The sequence below is a fragment of the Armigeres subalbatus genome, chromosome 3 (genome assembly GCF_024139115.2).
Source record: "Armigeres subalbatus isolate Guangzhou_Male chromosome 3, GZ_Asu_2, whole genome shotgun sequence".
Classification (NCBI taxonomy): domain Eukaryota; kingdom Metazoa; phylum Arthropoda; class Insecta; order Diptera; family Culicidae; genus Armigeres; species Armigeres subalbatus.
Genome location: NC_085141.1, coordinates 374572303 through 374590920, shown reverse-complemented (window position 1 = coordinate 374590920; position 18618 = coordinate 374572303). Strand labels below are relative to the sequence as shown.

Below are 18618 nucleotides of genomic sequence, written 5' to 3'. Positions count from 1 at the left end.
GTAAACCAAATTTGACCACTGACAGTCGTTAGAGAGGATAAACACCCAAACAAAATCGTTACCCGAATCTAAAACCACAACAAAGATCATCAGAGCCAATACCTATAGGTGTCCATTTATGTTTATGTTTAGTGCTATAATTTAAACCATTCACTATTTGAGTAAGCCAATTTATGATCCACTTCTATGCATCGATTGATCCTAGATGAAGAAAAAGAAAAAGAGAGAGAGAGAATAAAAATAAATATAAATATCCAAGCAAGCGTAATTTCCTCCACTTCCTTTGTTTGGCAACACTGCAAAATGTCACTTTTTGAGCGCGCACACACACACAACAACAACATCAAACGCAACGACCACTCGATCTGAACAAAAGAACACGACAGGACGCCGTTTGCCGTGCAAAAGGAAGCGAGATTCAGCGATAAAAGAAAACGTCTCTCCATTGTTTTGCTTGCTTGATTGAAGAAGTTTGTGTCATAGGAGCGATATTTCGTTTCTATTTTTCGTAAAATTTTAGCAGGATTTTCTTCTGATTCGAACGTACAGGAAATAAATAAGATATAAGTTTGAGATAATTTTGAACGATGAAAGGATTGAGTTAGTTTCGATGAATTATTTATGAATCAGTTAACTTTACATCGATATTTATCAAGCAGAGATTTAGTTTGTAGGAAGCTTTCTGGTTTGCGTAAATTAAATGGATTTTTTGACAATTTGCTTTAATGTGTAAACAAATAAAAAAGGAAAGAATTTGAATAAAGTCGATTTTCAGTAAACCATTTGTGACTAATTCCATTTGTTTTGTACAAATCCAAAATCACGTCACACTGAGCGAGGGATTTTGAATATTTTTGTGAGAGTTCGGGTATTTGCAACAGATTGCATTGAAGGTGAAAAGCAGAAACCGAAGTGTCTCACACATGATAATCACCACTTGATCACATGGCACGCTACGGAAAAACAACAATTAACAAGTCGAAACACAAAAACATTCAAAAACCTTACTGTCGTCGTCTTGTCAAATGACTCCATCCAAATGACCCTTGATAAATGTGACAATCATCCAATGAAACTGATAACGAAGTAGGGTGAACTACCTAATTTCGTGTATTCAAAATTAGAAGCGTGATTGTGTGTGAAGCATAAAAACAATACGGAACATATTGGATCGCATCTTGTTGTGTGTTACTGTCATCATCCAACTGAGCAAAAAAAAGCGTGTAAACAAATCAAGCCACACACGTAACGTCTGGCGTCTCGTCTCTCCCAGTGTACGTGTAATTTGACAGTTGATCGGTGAGATATTTTGTTTCTTGGTGTTTTTTTCGTGTTTTTCATAATTCGTTGTGGCCTAATGTCTTCTCGAGAATTCTGTGTTAGTTTCCAATGTGATTGTAATCCCTCTCCTCCGGCAGTAAGCCCCCCATTTTGACAGGTGATTTGCCGAGTTTGTGTTTTTGTTTGTTTTTGTGTCTTACCAACTCTGCAAATGAGTTTTCCGCTTTATCGCTTCCATCACAACCTCACACACCGCATGCACCCACCACTGATCACATCGCTAATTGTCACTTTGACAAATCTAGTTTCTACTAACCACCTGTCATTCCTCCAAAGATTTCGTCCAACATTTGTCAAACAAGATGAACGTGTTGGGCGTAATCCCTCCGTACAATTCCCAACTTCTGTTCGTAATTCTATCCGCAAAGGGATAAGGAAAGTGCCCTGAAGTCGAAGTATGAATGCATTTAAAATAGTAGTCATGTTGTAACAAAAATTATATTTTAACTGAATCATAAAAATGACGCAAGCGCCATTAGTGAAAGAAATCCAAAACGGGGGACTTGTCCTTGTCCCGAGACTAAATTAAGTACGCTTGCCAAAGCCTGACTGACAACTACTCACTTTTTGTACTTAATTTCTTCTCCGTTGTCCACTTTCTCTCACTCGCTCTTCCTATCTCTCCTACTTTCTATCGAATTGAATGGAATTCGTAGCTCCGTAGAGTGAAATTCGCACCCAACTTGTCAGAGACCAAAATTCACTAATTCTCTCTATTTTTTCTCTTTATTTCGTTTTTTGTATTTCTCATTCTCTACACCGTCACCACCAATTCCTTCGTACGCACTTCGGTCATTTACACGTGCACACACTCACACTGGTGCCGCAACCCAAAAACACCAATCAAAACATTCGATGGTGCGCGGTCACACACACACAAACATACGCACGCACACAAACACGCACACCGATCACGTCCACATTCATCGTCCTCGTCGTTTCCCGAACGCCACTCATCATTCGAAACAGAACTAACGGGCACGTTGTAGAGCCGAAACCGGTAACGAAAGCACCCGAAGGAGAAGGTTGCCCTCGTTGTGGTGGATATGTTTACATGGCCGAGCAAATGTTGGCACGTGGACGAGTGAGTTGATTTTTCTTTGTTTACTCAATTAATACTTGTTTTAAGTTTGACACTGGTAGCTTGCGATAGGTATAGTAGGCTTTGCTTATTAACAGGCTTAACAGTTGACTAGTGGCTATGACGCGTGAAGATATTTATGCGAAAATATGGAGATATGTAAAAAGAATAACTATATATGCAACGTTGGCTAACGTTTTAGCAAATGTTATCACACAAATACAGACGGACAGACAGCCGAGCAAATTTCTCTCTAAAATGGTAAATATTATGCATTTAGACCAGCGGTTCTCAACCTGGGGTACATGTACCCCTGGGGGTACCTTCGCTGATCTCAGGGGGTACCTCGGACAAAAATGCATAATGGCGGATGTATCACAATTCCAATAAACATTTATTGATAATGCTTTGATAATTGTAATGGCGTTACCGACTGGATTTGCTTCACCTATTCAAATTTTGGCTTTCTCAGTCTGTTGAATTAAGAACGATTAATTGTATACGTTCCCGACGTTTCGGCCGATTGGTTTTGGCCGACGTTACGACCCTTGAGAAAGGCCAAAACCAATCGGCCGAAACGTCGGGAACGTATACAATAAATCTTTCTTAATTCAACAGACTGAGAAAGCCAAAATTTGAATATTTGATAATTGTGTAATTTTATATTCGAAAACTTTGTATTGTACATAATATGCATGGTGATCAGTAAATCAAAACCTACTGAATCCCGCTACTACAACCAGCACAGTGTATGAAGAGCTGTGGAACAGAGTAGAGTGAGTGATTAAAATCTAGAACCTAAAGGTTCGGAGGCCTCTATTTGAGAGGCATAACGCCTTTTTCCGATAAGCTAAATAGCTCCGTTACAAGAGGCTTGGAAGTCTCCTTCCAAGCAGATCGTATAAGCTTCCTTCCGAGAGGCTCCAAAGCTTCCTTATGAGAGACTCCAAAGCTCCCTTCCGAGAGGCTCCAAAGTTTTCTTTCAAGAGGCTCGGAAGCCTCCTTTCAAGAGGCTCGGAAGCCTCCTTTCAAGAGGCTCGGAAGCCTCCTTTCAAGAGACTCGGAAGCCTCCTTTCAAGAGACTCGGAAGCCTCCTTTCAAGAGGCTCGGAAGCCTCCTTTCAAGAGGCTCAGAAGCCTTCTTTCAAGAGCCTCGCAAGCCACCTTCAAAGAGGCTCGGAAGTCTCTCAAGCCTGCTTTCAATAGGCTTGAGAACTTCCTTTCAAGAGACTCAGAAGCCTCATTGCAAAATGCTCAGAAGTCTCCTTCTAAGAGCCTTGGAAGCCTATTTTCAAAAGGCTTGGAAGCAACTTTCATGAGTCACGGAAACTTACTTTCAATGGGCTCGGAGGATTCATTTTAAGAGGCTCGGAAGCTTTAAAAAGTCCTCAGAGTATGTATAAACTTAATTTGAATTGGAAAGCTTCTCGGAACCTCAAAAATTTCAGACAATATCCCATTAGTTTTCATATACTTTTTTCACACTTATCCGTTATGCTTATTTTCATTTACAGCGAAAAAATAGGGGGTATCTCAATGAATGTAAAAGCTCGAAGGGGTACCTCTAAACAAAAAGGTTGAGAACCGCTGATTTAGACCAAAATAGTTTGCACGATGCTGATGAACTGGCAACAAGGCCCACTTCCGATGAAGTTCTTGCCCAAAGAGAAGAGAAGCATCGCAAACTGATTTAACGGTAAATTTAAAAAAAAAAACAAAGAACAAGAATTGGAATATGGATTGTATAAATATTAACTTATAGCAGCTTAGCTGGCGCAACTCGTCAGCGAAGCGCGACGCATGAAGCTCGACATCTTAAGCCTTGCCTGAGTGAAGTACGTCGGCTAAACTTTGAAGAGCACAAACTACCGTCGGGACAGGTATTGTTATATTCCGGTAATCGGGAGACAACGTTCACGGACACCTTTGAGTTGATTTCCTATTTAATACCCAGGTTCAGTAAACTGAATGCGCTAGTGCCGAAGGGTGACATCAGCATCTACACGGGCGATCTCAATGTGAAAATCTTCTTCGACAACACAGACTATGAGCTTGTCATGGAACGAAATGAGCAAAAACGGTGAGATATTTGCAGAATTCAGTAGCAAGTGTTGGTAAAAACTCAAATTCTCAAATCTCATCCACGATTCAAATCAAGCGCGAGGCAAACCTCACCCGACTCATGGCTCAGAGAATCGTCCATGATTCGATTCGCGATCTGCATTATTGCGTGATTTCTGCGTGTTCTTCTTCGTTAAATTCATCGGAATAACTTTCTTTACTTAAAACAATGGATAAAAAATCCATACGTAAACATAAAATATACGCTTCGATTGGGTTTTGACACTTTTTGTAGCGAAATCATTTTTCTGCGTGAAAAACTAATGCACGATGCTCTCCCAGCAGAATCGCAAGCGAGTCAGCTCGCGCATGAGGCTTCGTTGAGTGACATTTTAGCATGATTCTACCAACACTGGTAACAATAACGACATGGTGATTTGTGATTCACTCTTACTTCATCATTAACGTGACATACTGAAAATGTTGTTTCTTTGGTAATTACAACTGATCCGGCAATAATGGGGATTGGAGTAGCAACCGTGAGCGATAAATCATGCTCATACTCATGACGTACTGAAAATTAAATCGACCACAACTGCATCAGCAAAAAATTAAGACGGAATGGAGCCTTTATGATGTCCGGAATAAACGCAGTACTAATTTATTCCTTTCTTTATTTGTTAGGCACTCTGTGTTACTTAACCGCTACTGTGCCGAGATCTACTGTGGTATTCTGCTGTATAGAATCCACACAGAATTTATTTTTAGATTTTTAATTACCATTATTGTTGTCGTTGCCAGTCCATCTCATCGTGAGTCCATTGTGTCCGTTTGTCTAGAAATACTAGAATAAGAGATCGGCGAAGACGCTATCTTGTTTCCAATCGAACCGTCAAAAGCGGTTTCAATTCGACTTGTTTACATTTTGCATCCATTAGAAGTGCTGCCAGTATTATTTCAACGATTTCATGCATTTTCATACGTTGCCATTTCGACAGTTTTTCACTCCGTCGGTCTCTGGTTATAGGGTTGCTACGTTTGTCCATGTCGTGTATCCAATGATCGTTGCATTGTTTATTTGCCATTTATCCGGGTACGTTGGAGGAATGTCTCCGAGAAGAACAAGTTGTCAGTCGTCATCAGGCAGCCGTGACGGTAAGGCGCGTCTCCCAAACGCCACCGTATGGGCTGCGCATCCGACGACAGACGAGGGTTTGTTGGAGGAGCTGGGAATCGAACCCATGGCCATTCGCTTGTAAGGCGAACGTGTAGCCAACTACGCTACGGGACCCCCCCTAAACGCAATACTAATATAATGTTTATTAAAGAAGCTTTCAGCTATTAATATAGAGTCTGAACATTACCTTATAATTTTCGAGATCCAGCTACACCTATCTCATATTCAGCGGTGGAGAAGGTTGAACACACGCCACCCTGAAGATCCTACTGTGAAGATATCGTTAGTTGAAGAACTTGAAGCTCACGCAGGAGATGTTCCGGAAGGTGTCAGCGAAGAAAACAGTGAACTGTCATCAAGAGTGCCTTTATCAAAACTAGCAAGAACAACCACATAGTGAAAATGTGATGAAACTTGGCGGAAGGTTGAATAGCGTAGAGAAGCAAAAGCTGCGAATCGCGATTGAGCGGGCATGAACAGTCCCATCATCAATATTCAGACTTAGAAGAAACAGGAGCTACAGATGCGACATGCGAGCGTGGGTGGACTTTCAGTCGACAAAGGAGTGAAATTCACAACAACTGTCCATATTCGCTTCCTTATCGATATCTCACGACACATGGGCGAAGCAAGGATGATTCCGACCCAAAAGAACAAGATAATCGCTAGAAATACTAGAATAAGAGATCGACGAAGACGCAATTTTGTTTCCAATCGAACCGTCAAAAGCGGTTCCAATTCGACTTGTTCACATTTTGCATCTATAAGAAGCAAGCAAAAAGTTCAAGTGCTGCCAGTATTATTTTTACGATTTCATGCATTTTCATACGTTGCCATTTCGACAATTTTTCACTCCGCCGGTTATAGGGTTGCTAATACTCACTCATTCAACTGATCAGCAAAAACTTCGGTACGAACAAACTATAAATTACAGTTGGCCGGGCACGTAACCAGAATGTCAGACAATGAAAGATCCCCCAGAGCTAAGCGATTTTATCGCCGCGACGGCGACAACTGGTCACCACAATTCAATCGTTAGGTCACTGCAGTCAATACCATACCAACAGCTACACTTCGAGTCGCCAAACTGCGTTTACGCCATGTGAAAGAGCGACACTAGCCAGAACCGCAGAGCTATTGGACATCATCCGGGACAATGCCACTATAGCTGTGGAGACACGCTTGCAGGCGTAATTGACGTGGCTACCAATGGTGAGCTTATCGTCGATCATTACCCCCAAGAGTTTGATGGAGCGTTCAGAGGTGACCGCGCAGTTGCCTGCCCTTGTCACCGCTTGTTGCTCCGACTTTCGGTTGTTGACAACAAACACCTCAGCCTTGTGGTGAGCCAGTTTCAACTTCCTGAAACTCATCCACTCCTCCACAATTGCGATCGAGTGGACTGCAGTCAACTCCACCTCTTCGATCGATTCGCCGTAGACCTTCAGCGTAATATCGTCAGCGAAGTCAACGATTACCACGCCCACCGGGAACTTCAACCTCAAGACACCGTCGTACATGACGTTCCATAGCACCGAACCCAGTATGGAACCTTGCGGAACCCCTGAGGTTATGTCAACGCACTTCCGATCCACCGCCGTGTCTTATACCAGTACTCGATTCTGGAAGTAGCTTCCGTGAATCTTGTACAGGTACTCGGGAATTCCAAGACGCAGGAGCGCATCTGCAATAGCTGCCCAACTGGCACTATTGAATGCATTCCTCAAGTCGAGCGTTACTACTGCACAATAGCGAACTCCCCTTCTCTTACGCTGGATAGCTATCTCCGTCTACAGTCGACTTACCCTTTCGGAAGCCAAACTGGTTACTCGATAGACCATCCGCACCCTCCGTGTGTATCAACAATGTGTTTAGGATGATCTTCTCGAGCACCTTCCCCGCCGTATCAAGCAGGCATATTGGTCTATATGCCGACGGATCCCACGGTGGTTTTCCCGCCTTTGGCAATAGGACCAAGCTCTGCCTTTTCCATGCTTCAGGGAAGACTCCCTCGTCCAGGCATCTCTGCATGACAGATCTGAACATCTCGGGAACCTCAGCAATGGTTCGGAATACCATCCGGTCCTGGCGCCTTACCTACACTAAGGGACTGTGCCATCCTCGCAAGTTCCGCCACAGTTACTCTTCCCTCGTCGGCCACCCTGGCCCCTGGCAGCTCCACAAAGTGAGGTCAGGGACATGGGTCGTGACGTGGGAAGAGCCCCGCGATTATCTTCTCCAGTATCTCTGGAGACCGCTCGGTAGGGGCCATCGCCCCACGTGTCTTGGCCATCACGACCCTATAGGCGTCACCTCATGGATTCGCGTTGGCATTTTGACACAGGCCCTCGAAGCAGGCTTTTTTGCTTGATCTAATCTCAGTCTTCAGAGCGGCTCTAGCAGACATGTCCACGCAAGGTACCCAGCATCAAATGTAGTCGTGCACACGTATACGTGTGCAGTGCATTACTCTATTTGATGTTGGGTACCTTGCGTGGAAGCAGCGTGCACGCAGCTTAAACAACCGCTACGTGGACGTCGGCCCTTAACCCGATGAAAATGGTTCTCGATAGCGATCAAATGGACATAACAAGGCGAGGTGCGCAGCGAGTAAGGTGGATCATCGATCAGGTGGAAGATTATTTGCCGCCACTTCGTAGACTGCGTGGCTGGCGACGTACAGTCATGGACCACCACGGCTTTAGTCTGAATAAATAATATTTAAATCAGCAGCGACGTCCGACAAACCATCAACATCTCGATATGATCTGCCAATAGTGCAAACTACAAAAACGCTTTTGATCGTTTTTTTTTTTTGGAACTCTTAGATTGGAGATGTGCGTCAGTTCTAAAATCGACGGCGGCGGTATTTTCGGCGTCTCGAAGAATGCCATCCAAACCGTGGCGCCTGTCCTTTGTAGATTCAGTTTTGTGTACTGATCAGCTCCAAGAATATCAAAAATACTCTGTCGCCAGGTACCACGTCTGCCGTCAAAAACGTCCTAAACGTAAACTTACGAATCGTTACGATACTTTCGAAAGTTGTGGTTTAGTGACTGACAGTAGTATGGAAGTATCAAACTCCTTTATCAAAGTTAGTAGGAGAGAAAGACTATTACAAAAGCTCAAAAATCGACATCAACCAGATAATTGAACAACTCTGATATTAGGTTATTTCGTAGGTACTTTTTTGTCAAATGAAAAACAATCATGCGCTTTTCTTCTAATCTTACTTTGAGCTTATACCACGAGCAAACGTGAGTATTGTCGAATGAAAACCCTGATTAACCCACCTAGCGATGTTGGTAGCTTTCTCGTGCAAAACAAATACTGAAAATATGAGCGAGTGATTTTTAACGTGTTTTGCACATAGAAAATAGTATTTTAGCCATAACTTCTGATCCCATAGTCCAATCTGGCCAATTTTTAATAGCAACCAATGGGACAGATTTCCCCGTCAGTCAATGATGTCTGATAGAGAAATAACTTAATTGGAATGGCATAAAAAAACGACATGAGACAACTATGCTCAGCAGGATAGTAAGCTGACTAATATGAAAAAAATCGAAGAATCTGCAATATAAAGTAAAATGGACCAGTACGAGTAGTGAAAATGTGAGACGTCCTTATCGTAGAATAAACGTAAAAGTCTTCGTAAAACGAAAGTCATACAAAATAGTTCCCTCGTATTATTTACAAATTATTCAACGAATTCAGCGTTTGTCTGCCCAATTGTATGTTTGTTTTGTTAAATAAATATATTTAAGACCATGAAAAAATGAATCACTGATATATTTGTATAGGAGCCTTCATAAATTATTCGCGAGGTTGAAACTAATAATTATTGCTGATCTTCGTTCCTGTGGAAAACTTCATTGCTATCTGTCAAAATTTAACCCTTTCAAGACGGATCGGTCATATATGCCCAGCGTTTTAGATTGGCTGTGTAAAATAACAGAAGAGAGATAGGTCACCACTGTTCACCAGGATGTTGGCTTTGCAGGAAAAATATCAGGGGTCAAGTTTGACTATACCCTGAAGTCCCAGATATCCGAAACCTTGGGAAGATTTCGCTTCTGAGAGCATGCAAATAAATCTGACATGTTTGAATCCTAAATCACATTTTTTGATAGTTCTGCATACTCAGACTAAAGACACTATATACAAAGACGCGAAATCTGATCCCTGAACAAACCAACCAGTCGGCAACCCGGAATGCGCAACACTGCTGATGCTGCATAAACTTTTCAAATTGGTCAATAAGATTTTCATTAATCAACAATATTCAGTTTGTAACGCGTTTACCGAACCAAATCGGGTTGTAAATTCACGATAAACAAGTAAACTTTATTTACTTTATTTGTTGGGGTTGATTAGTTCAAAATGATCTAAAAATAGCAAAATAATAATTCAAACATGTATATTTGTAATAATTGGAATAGCCCTTACTATAGATAGTTGGAATATATAGATGAGCGAAGATAAATCCTCTGTCTCCAAACGAACTATCAAACGTGTCTCCAAACGAGCATGACGTCACGATTTCAATGGAAATATGCGCGTGTGCGCGTATGCACGGGCAAGAAAATCGACTCAGCCATGCTTTCGCTCATCTACAGATTCTACTATCTATAGCCCTTACCAAATGTCACGCGCGTTTTTTTTGGAATGACAGGTCTCTTGCTCGATTGAAATGACACTGACAGTAAATTTGAAATTCCAATTGGAACATTTCCCGCCTTGTTTACAGCACGGGACTGACATTTGTATACCTCCACCACAGTTTGTTTTGTAGTCAACATTGGAAATTCCGCACTGACAGCCATAAGGATAATCACGGGAAGAAAAGAGATAGGTGCGATCCACACTGACAGTTCCATAAACGAAAAGCAGTTTAAAAGAGACTGCATCTATGCTACGAAAACACAACCAAAACATCAGACCCCCGGTTTACAGTGTCTTTAACTCAGACAAGTTGAGCCATCCTGAACGTTATGCCTGTGGTTAATTTTCAGGAATACGAGATGCTCAAGGTACTCTAAAACGTTCTCGAGTTCAGTCCACGGTATCTACCGGACCAACCAAGGTTTTTGCAATGTCCTCATCGTCGGTATTCACCCAATCCGGCTCAATAGGCATGCAAACCCAATTTCCTTGAATACGACATACTCAAGGTACTCCAAAACGCTCTGGAGTTGAGCCCACGGTATCCATCAGATCAATCAAGGCTTTAGCCAATGTCCTCATCGTCGGTATTCACCCAATCTGGTTCAATGGGCATGTACACATCATGCAATCTTTGTTTACAATAGCAGATAAGTCGTTTTGAAAATTTGGTATTGAATTAGAACCAATACAAAACAAAAATATCTCAAAATCTTTTCAATTATTAATAATTAACATACAGCTTCATAAGAAATAAGGTAGCCCTACAACTAGTATGGTTCTTCCATCCACAGGTGGCATATTCATCCTTCTTCTTATTCTTATCGGCATTACATCCCCACATTGGGACAGAGACGCCTCGCAGCTTAGTGGTCATTAAGCACTTCCACAGTTATTAACTGCAAAGTTTCTAAGCCATATGTTACCATTTTTGCATTCGTATATCATGAGGCTAACACGATGATACTTTTATCCCCAGGGAAGTCGAGACAATTTCCAATACGAAAATTGCATAGACCGGCATTGGGAATCGCCAGTCACCTAGTCACCCTCAGCATAGTCTTGCTTTGAAGCCGCGCTTCTTACCGCACCTATTATAATATATTCATGCTATTAAAGTCAAATAATAAAATGATAACAATTTGACTTATACCTATCAGACATCATGCACGCGTACAAAAAAGGATGAGATTGAGCAACGACTGCTACGCACCCCCATGAAACGGCTGTCATCCACGAACAACTCGCCTGAAGCCGAAAACATGGTGCTGCAACATGGTGCTGGATGTAAACATTGCCGGTTAAGCAATAAACACACGAAGTCAGAATGTCGAAGTCGGATGCGTAAGCGGCATGTGTTGTATTGTTAAATTATATTCAACGAGATGTATTGCATTGTTGCGTGATTCTCGACGTGATTAATTGGCGCTTTGATGTTGCATGAAGAAGAAAAAGCAGAAAGATGATATTTAAAAAATATCGCACGAGAAAACATACAAAGATATCTCTGAAATTCTAATTGGAGCATAATTCTGATTGGAGCATGAAAGTATGTTAACAATCGTAAAGTCATGTAGAGTCTAGCGCATTTGTTCGCCCTCATGCAGCGTGGAAAGAGAAATTCGAAGAGCGGGAAATGTTTGACAGCCAAGTAACTGCAAAATAATTTTGTTTATGGGAGTGACTTCAAAATATCCCTCTACTCGCTTGAGCGCAGAAAAGTGGCTCTATCCGCAGCATCCAGCTGTGTATTAAGTATGATATCACAGAGTAAAAATTGAAATTGAAATATTGTGTTTATTGTGCAGTAGAAAACAAGCCTAACCTCGTACTGCTTACCGTTTTTGATTAAATTGCTTCTAGAATTTTAAAGAGAGAGAGTTTCAAAAATTTCTTCGTATGTTTTCCCGTGCGAATATTTTTGATTATCATCTTTCTGCTTCTTCTTCTTCATGCAACATTGAAGTGCCAATCGCCAATTCTCTCAAGGCAGTATGAACGGAGCTTAAAATAGGAAAGGCAACACTAGCGCCACCCAATCGGTAGACGGCTTCAAGAACTACATCTCATTTCAGGGGGGTGCTGCTACGCGCACATAAAATTTAGCGCACGCGAGTCTCACGAAGCTTGTGTACCTCACAATAACATTGGTGAGTCGCATTGAGACATCTCAATGCGATCAGCTCATGCGCTGTTTGCCATGGCAAACCTTTGCAAACAACAGCGGAGGTGCGTAAAACAGCTTGGGCGGGAAATTTTCATTTCAACGCCAACTATGCATTCCTAGCGCATGAGATGAGTCTCATGAGACGTACATTGAGACACGCTCACTCAGTTATTTTATGCGCGCTAGCTTCTCTCGTCGCACAGAATCAATGCTACGGGAGCTTTTGTAGATCATGTCTCATCCATGTATACACGAGAATTAAGAGACTCTGATACCTATATTACCTACAAAATTGATACTTTATCCCTTGCTTTCGGAAATACATTAAAAATATGCATTGGCGTAAATAAGGGGGAAGGGGCTAGCGGGGGTTTAGCCCTCCCTAGAAAAAAAACATAGCCCTTCCTAGGATTTGAAAAGTTGGTTAGAAGTGATATCAATTTTCAACATATAGCATAATGAATTACTGAAAAAGTTTGGAATTCCTTTCAGAATCATCGAAGTATCCTAACCGGAATCCAGAAGAACTCACACTGGATTCCTTTCGGTATCGTTGATGGATACCATTGGCAATCTGTGGGGGATAGATACCCTCCATAATCCATGGAGGATTTGCTTCAAAATGCCTCGTTGATTTGCTTCGGAATTCCTCCGGAATCGTACGAAGATTTGTTTCGGAATTGGTCGAAGATTTGGATCGGAATTCCTTATCGGTGTCTTTCAGAATCCTCCGATGATTTCTTTTTTAGAACTCCTTGAATATTTATTTCAGAGTCTCTTGACGTTTTGCCTACGAATCCCTCGACGATCAAAATCCCTCTTCCGATTCGCTTCAGAATACATCGACGGTTTGCTTCGAGTTCCTCGAAGATTTAGTTCGGAGTCCATCGACGATTTACTACGGAATCCCTTCGACGAATTGCTTCGGAATCATTCGACGATTTGCTTCTACATCCCTGGAGGATTTCCTACGGAATTGCTGTAGGATTCTTTTCGAAATTCCTGGCGGATAAATTCGGAGTCCCGCGACGATTTGCTTCGGGATCCCTCGACAGATTGCTTCAGAATCCTTCGACGATTTGCTTTTACAAACCTGGAACATTGCCTACGAAATCCCTGGAATATTTACGTTGGAATTCCTGGAGGATTGCCGACAGAATGTCTGGAACATTCCTGTCGGAACTCCTCAAATATTCCCGTCGGAATTCCTGGCATATTTCTCAAGGAATTCCTGGAGGATGGAGGATCCCTAGAAGATTCTCATTTAAATTCCTGAAAAAAATCTATCGGAATCCCTTGAAGAATTTGAATCCTTGGGACTCCCTAGTGAATTCCCTTCATAATCCCTAGAGGGTTCCTTTCGGAATGTTTGAAGGATTCCCGTCGAAAACTCTGGAGATTCTCGTCGGAATTCCCGTAACATTCCCGTCAGAATCACTAAAGGATTCTCATCAAAATCCGTGTGAATTCCTGGAGGAATGTTGCATTATTTTGTTTTCATTGAAGATCGAGAATATTTATGAAATATGCAACCTGGGAACCTGATGGCGATTCGTCACATATTGCGTTACTACACTAGACGAAATAGCCATACACTTTTAATGCGAGACGTTGTTCAAATAATCGGCTGGTAAACAAACACATTCCGATAATGTGGTCTTGCAACATAAAGCACGTTCTTGAGAAAAGAGAATATGGATAAGTGTGATTGATCCGTAGTTGCCTTGACTGGTTGGGCCGTATTTACCACATTACCATTTACCACTAAGATAACTTAATGAGGTGGAAAAATGTGCAAATTTTTTTTTTAAAAAGAACAAAATAGAGAAAATATAAGAAGGGACTTTAGAGCCCCCCCCCCCCTCTAGGCATCGGGGCTAGTTACGCCCATGAATATGTATATGTTTTTCTGGTTTTTCTTAATGTCTTACACTGATATTCACAATCTAAAGATTTGTATACAGTGTGGGGAATAAAGAGAGCCTGAAAAAAGCATTTGCAGTTTTTGGTTACATTGATAAATAAAATAGAATTTAAAAAAAATATAACGGATTTGAAATTCTATCGTAGTAGGCATTTCAACCAGCATACTAGAAAGCTAATGAGAAGAAATTTGAAATTGAATCTCAGTAGGCTGACCGGGAATTCTAGTTAGTTAGAAGGGGACAAAGAAAATAAATGAAGATCATTCAGTGTTCGTTTCTTGAGGCGTGAACACACCATTTGTTTGCAAGTGTCCAACGCTTATTTTAAACAAAAAAAAAAGCAAGTTGGCAAACGGATTTGCTTGGCTACGACAATGACGTGATCGTTGCTCCCACAAATGGTAAGATAAGTTAGCAGTTGGTTGAAAAGAAAAAAAATCAGGCAAAAATAATGGTAAGCCTAGGACGCAGGACAATATGGCAAAAAAAATAATGATAAACCATGAGGTAAGCCTCAGCTGAAAAATAAAATGTATATATATATAAATAGAACGGAACTCTGCCAAATCCGTCCTTATTTTTGTCGTTCACAAGAGGGGCGAGACTGCATGGGTGATCCAGAAGCATGCGAGTCCCGGAAGGTTAACAAATATTGTAAGCGATCTAAAAAAACACTGTCTGTGAAATACTGTTAAGCCATGAAATGACCTATGCCAAGCATTAAACACTGAAGGGAAACTTTGATCTGACAACAAATAATACCAATGCAACAAATGAATTGGAAACAATTTCAAAATTTCGACCAGTACTTTCTTTCCGTGTACAACACTTATAGCTTATGCTTTCTGCCGCTACTAACCGCAAACCTAACCTAACCCGCAGGGCTACCATCGACGCTGCTTCAAGTGCTTGGTTTGCAATCGCACCCTTGACTCCACGATGCACTGCGATGGTCCGGACAAAGAAATCTATTGCCGAGGTACCTACTTAAATCGCCAAACCAAAGAAACATTCCCATGTACTCCTGTAGTATCAGACGATGTAGTTGTTGTATTACGCTTACGGAAGCCATTTGTACTAAACCAGACGTATTAGTCGTTAACTGGCGTGCCGTTCCAGTCCACGTGTTCTCACCACCATCTTTGTATCTGTGTTGTCCGTTGATAATGTCTTCCGCAGGCCTACCATAAGGGATGCTTCAAGTGCGGCGACTGTAAGAAGAACCTGGACTCGGTGAACTGCTGCGAGGGTCCTGATCGAGAAATCTACTGCCGAGGTGGGTTTGCTATTTGTTAACTGTTCGTGTCCACTCCGTGTATGTTAAACGTATCCTCGTGTTGTCTTCACAGTGTGCTACGGCAAGAAGTTTGGCCCCAAGGGTTACGGCTACGGCCAAGGTGGCGGAGCTCTGCAGAGCGACAGTAACGATTCATCCAGGTAAGAATGGATTTTCTGTTTGTGGGAATGTTGTCGAAGTCTGGTACCAGTCACTAACTGCTCCGAAGTCTAAATGTTCCGTGTTTGAATATGAGATAAAACATTTAAGATTGTCCTTTTGCGCAGGATGCTACGCCAGTAGATTCGGTTCACGCGGGTATGGACACTCGGGTATTTCCTTCCTCGGGCTGATGTGTGATGCAAGGGACCTTGAGTTCCAGAGGTACAGATTCCATTACTTCGTATTTGTGTCGGCTAGTGACTACCAGCATCCATTTACAATGTAGAAGGTCAGCCCCAAATAAGTGAATAATTTGTTTTTTCTCCATAGTGAGTTTACACCGAAACCATCGGCCATCGATACAAGTGCCATCAAGGCAACCCCCGGACAAGGCTGTCCACGTTGCGGTGGTGTAGTATTCGCTGCCGAAATGGTCTTGTCTAAGGGACGCGAATGGCATCGCAAGTGCTACAAATGCCGTGATTGTACCAAAACACTGGATTCGATCATCGCCTGTGACGGCCCAGATCATGATGTATACTGCAAGACCTGCTATGGCAAGAAGTGGGGACCACATGGCTATGGATTCGCCTGCGGATCCGGATTTTTACAGACCGATTGCATGACGTAAGTCAAATATTATTTTCAAGACTTTGTTGTTGACTTACAGTGTGTTATCATTACAGAGAGGAGCAGTTGGCCTCCCAAAAGCCATCGGTTCCTATCGATACGACCAGCATCAAGGCTCCGGCCGGTCAAGGTTGTCCACGTTGCGGTGGAATGGTGTTCGCTGCTGAACAACAGCTAGCTAAGGGCACCATGTGGCACAAGAAGTGCTTCAACTGCAACGAGTGCCATCGTCCACTGGACTCGATGCTGGCCTGTGATGGACCAGACAAGGAAATCCACTGCCGTGCATGCTACGGAAAACTGTTCGGACCTAAGGGATTCGGATTTGGACACACTCCCACTCTGGTGTCCACCGAAGTGCAGGAGACTCCGTTCCAGTAAGTTACTCCAACGACACTATCACCACACGATCATTACTAAGCCTTTTTTCTTTTCCCTACATTACTAAGCCCTTTTTATCTTCCCTACTTCCCTACAGTACCGAGTTTAACCCAATGAATGGTCCAAAGGCCAAGGACGGCAGGCTGCCGCCGGTGTGGATGCACCGTGTATGAAGCTGAAAAATGCTTAGCAAGAACCTGGTATGGCACAAGCGGTGTTTCAGTTGTTTCGACTGCCACAAATCGTTGGACTCGACCAATCTGAACGACGGTCCCAACGGAGAAATCTACTGCAAAGGATGCTACGGTCGAAATTACGGTCCACGAGGCGTCGGATTTGGAATTGGAGCTGGTGCGCTAACGATGGTTTAAATCCCACATCCTACCAGATATAGATTCGTTTATTCTTTTTTCTATTATAATAATTTTTATTTATTAAACTAAATGTGTATTCTCGAGCTTCTATATTTTGGAAGCTTACAGACTTGATCGCTGATATTCCCTTTAAAATCCCTTTTTAAAATGTATAGCTCTGACCAACCAACCAATGCGTAAGATTTAGGAAACAACTTTGCTGCTCGACAAAAAAAAGGTCTTCAAACTAACCATCCCTTCAAACTTCAAAAACTGTCATCCATTCACTACAAAACGTAAAAAAACAACAAAATGAGCAGTGCAAAGTGTCCAGATTTAGTGATTACAATTGCGAACGACCAGGACACGAACCTGCGATCACCGTGAAAACACAAATCAAAAACAGTAACCGAAACCGCCAAACGAATTTAACCTGTCCCTTTTACCTTCTATCAAGCACCCTTTTCTACCACACGAAACCATTATTAATAATTTGCTCAGCAGTAGATAGGAAGTCCAAAATCTTATTAGGAAACCCCGCAGTTAGGCGAGTTATAGTAACAGCGCGCTTTTTGAGAGATGAATGAAAACAGGCTAACCACCCCGCCCCCTTTCGGTGGTTCTAGCTAACAAACATTACACAATAACAAATCAAACAAGTTCTACAATAGCTAGATAGGTTGAATGAATTGCAATGAAAGAATAACGATCGAATATATTGTTAGTTTAAGCTCTGAACCAAAGGAAAACAAAAGAATGTGCTTGTCATACCGTAGGAACTAGTGTGCAGCCCCTTTCCATTTTCTTCCCTCGAGAGAAAGAGAAAAGTAAAGATCTTGTTATATCACATAATTGATTATCATCATTACTGTAATAGTCTGTCGTTTTTTTTTATTATTTTACTATTTGCTAATTAATAATACAAAACCCAATATACAACGCGCTAGGTTAAGTATTACTTTCGTAACATGTAACGATGATTCTTGTGTACAATTGAAACACAAGCATGCAATCACACACACAAAAAAAATGATATTTATTCAATAAAGAGAAACTGCTAAAACAAAATGTTGTTCTATCCTTCCTTGTCATATCGTAAGTTCGCTGATGGAACGCCGTCGAAGCAATCCTTCAACAAACATTGTTTCCGGGAAACGACAACGAAATCATTTGGACAATCGTAACGACAAACGGTAGACCTTACGACCCTTGAGGAAGACCAAAACTCATCGGTCGAAACGTCGGGAAAGTAACACACTTTCTTAAGTATACAAATCAAATTAGAACAGTATTTTGATAATTCTAACACGATAATGGTGGCATTCTCTACTTACATTCACGGACAAAAGTAGATCTGTACACATCGTTTCGTCCATCGACCATCGAATTCTTGGAGTGTT

General features: G+C 41.9%; 1 protein-coding gene across 1 annotated transcript in view; it reads left to right on the top strand.

Annotated features, from left to right (window-relative positions):
- The window catches only part of LOC134226535 (muscle LIM protein Mlp84B-like), a 47810-nt gene extending 29524 nt beyond the window's left edge, over nucleotides 1–18286 (top strand). Inside the window, 8 exon segments of the mRNA XM_062707370.1 lie at nucleotides 2311–2425; nucleotides 15596–15692; nucleotides 15766–15853; nucleotides 16185–16481; nucleotides 16541–16861; nucleotides 16963–17004; nucleotides 17006–17043; nucleotides 17046–18286. Of these exon segments, the coding sequence (XP_062563354.1) occupies nucleotides 2311–2425; nucleotides 15596–15692; nucleotides 15766–15853; nucleotides 16185–16481; nucleotides 16541–16861; nucleotides 16963–17004; nucleotides 17006–17043; nucleotides 17046–17236 (1189 nt within the window). The 3' untranslated portion in view covers nucleotides 17237–18286.
- Nucleotides 18287–18618: the final 332 nt, after the last annotated feature.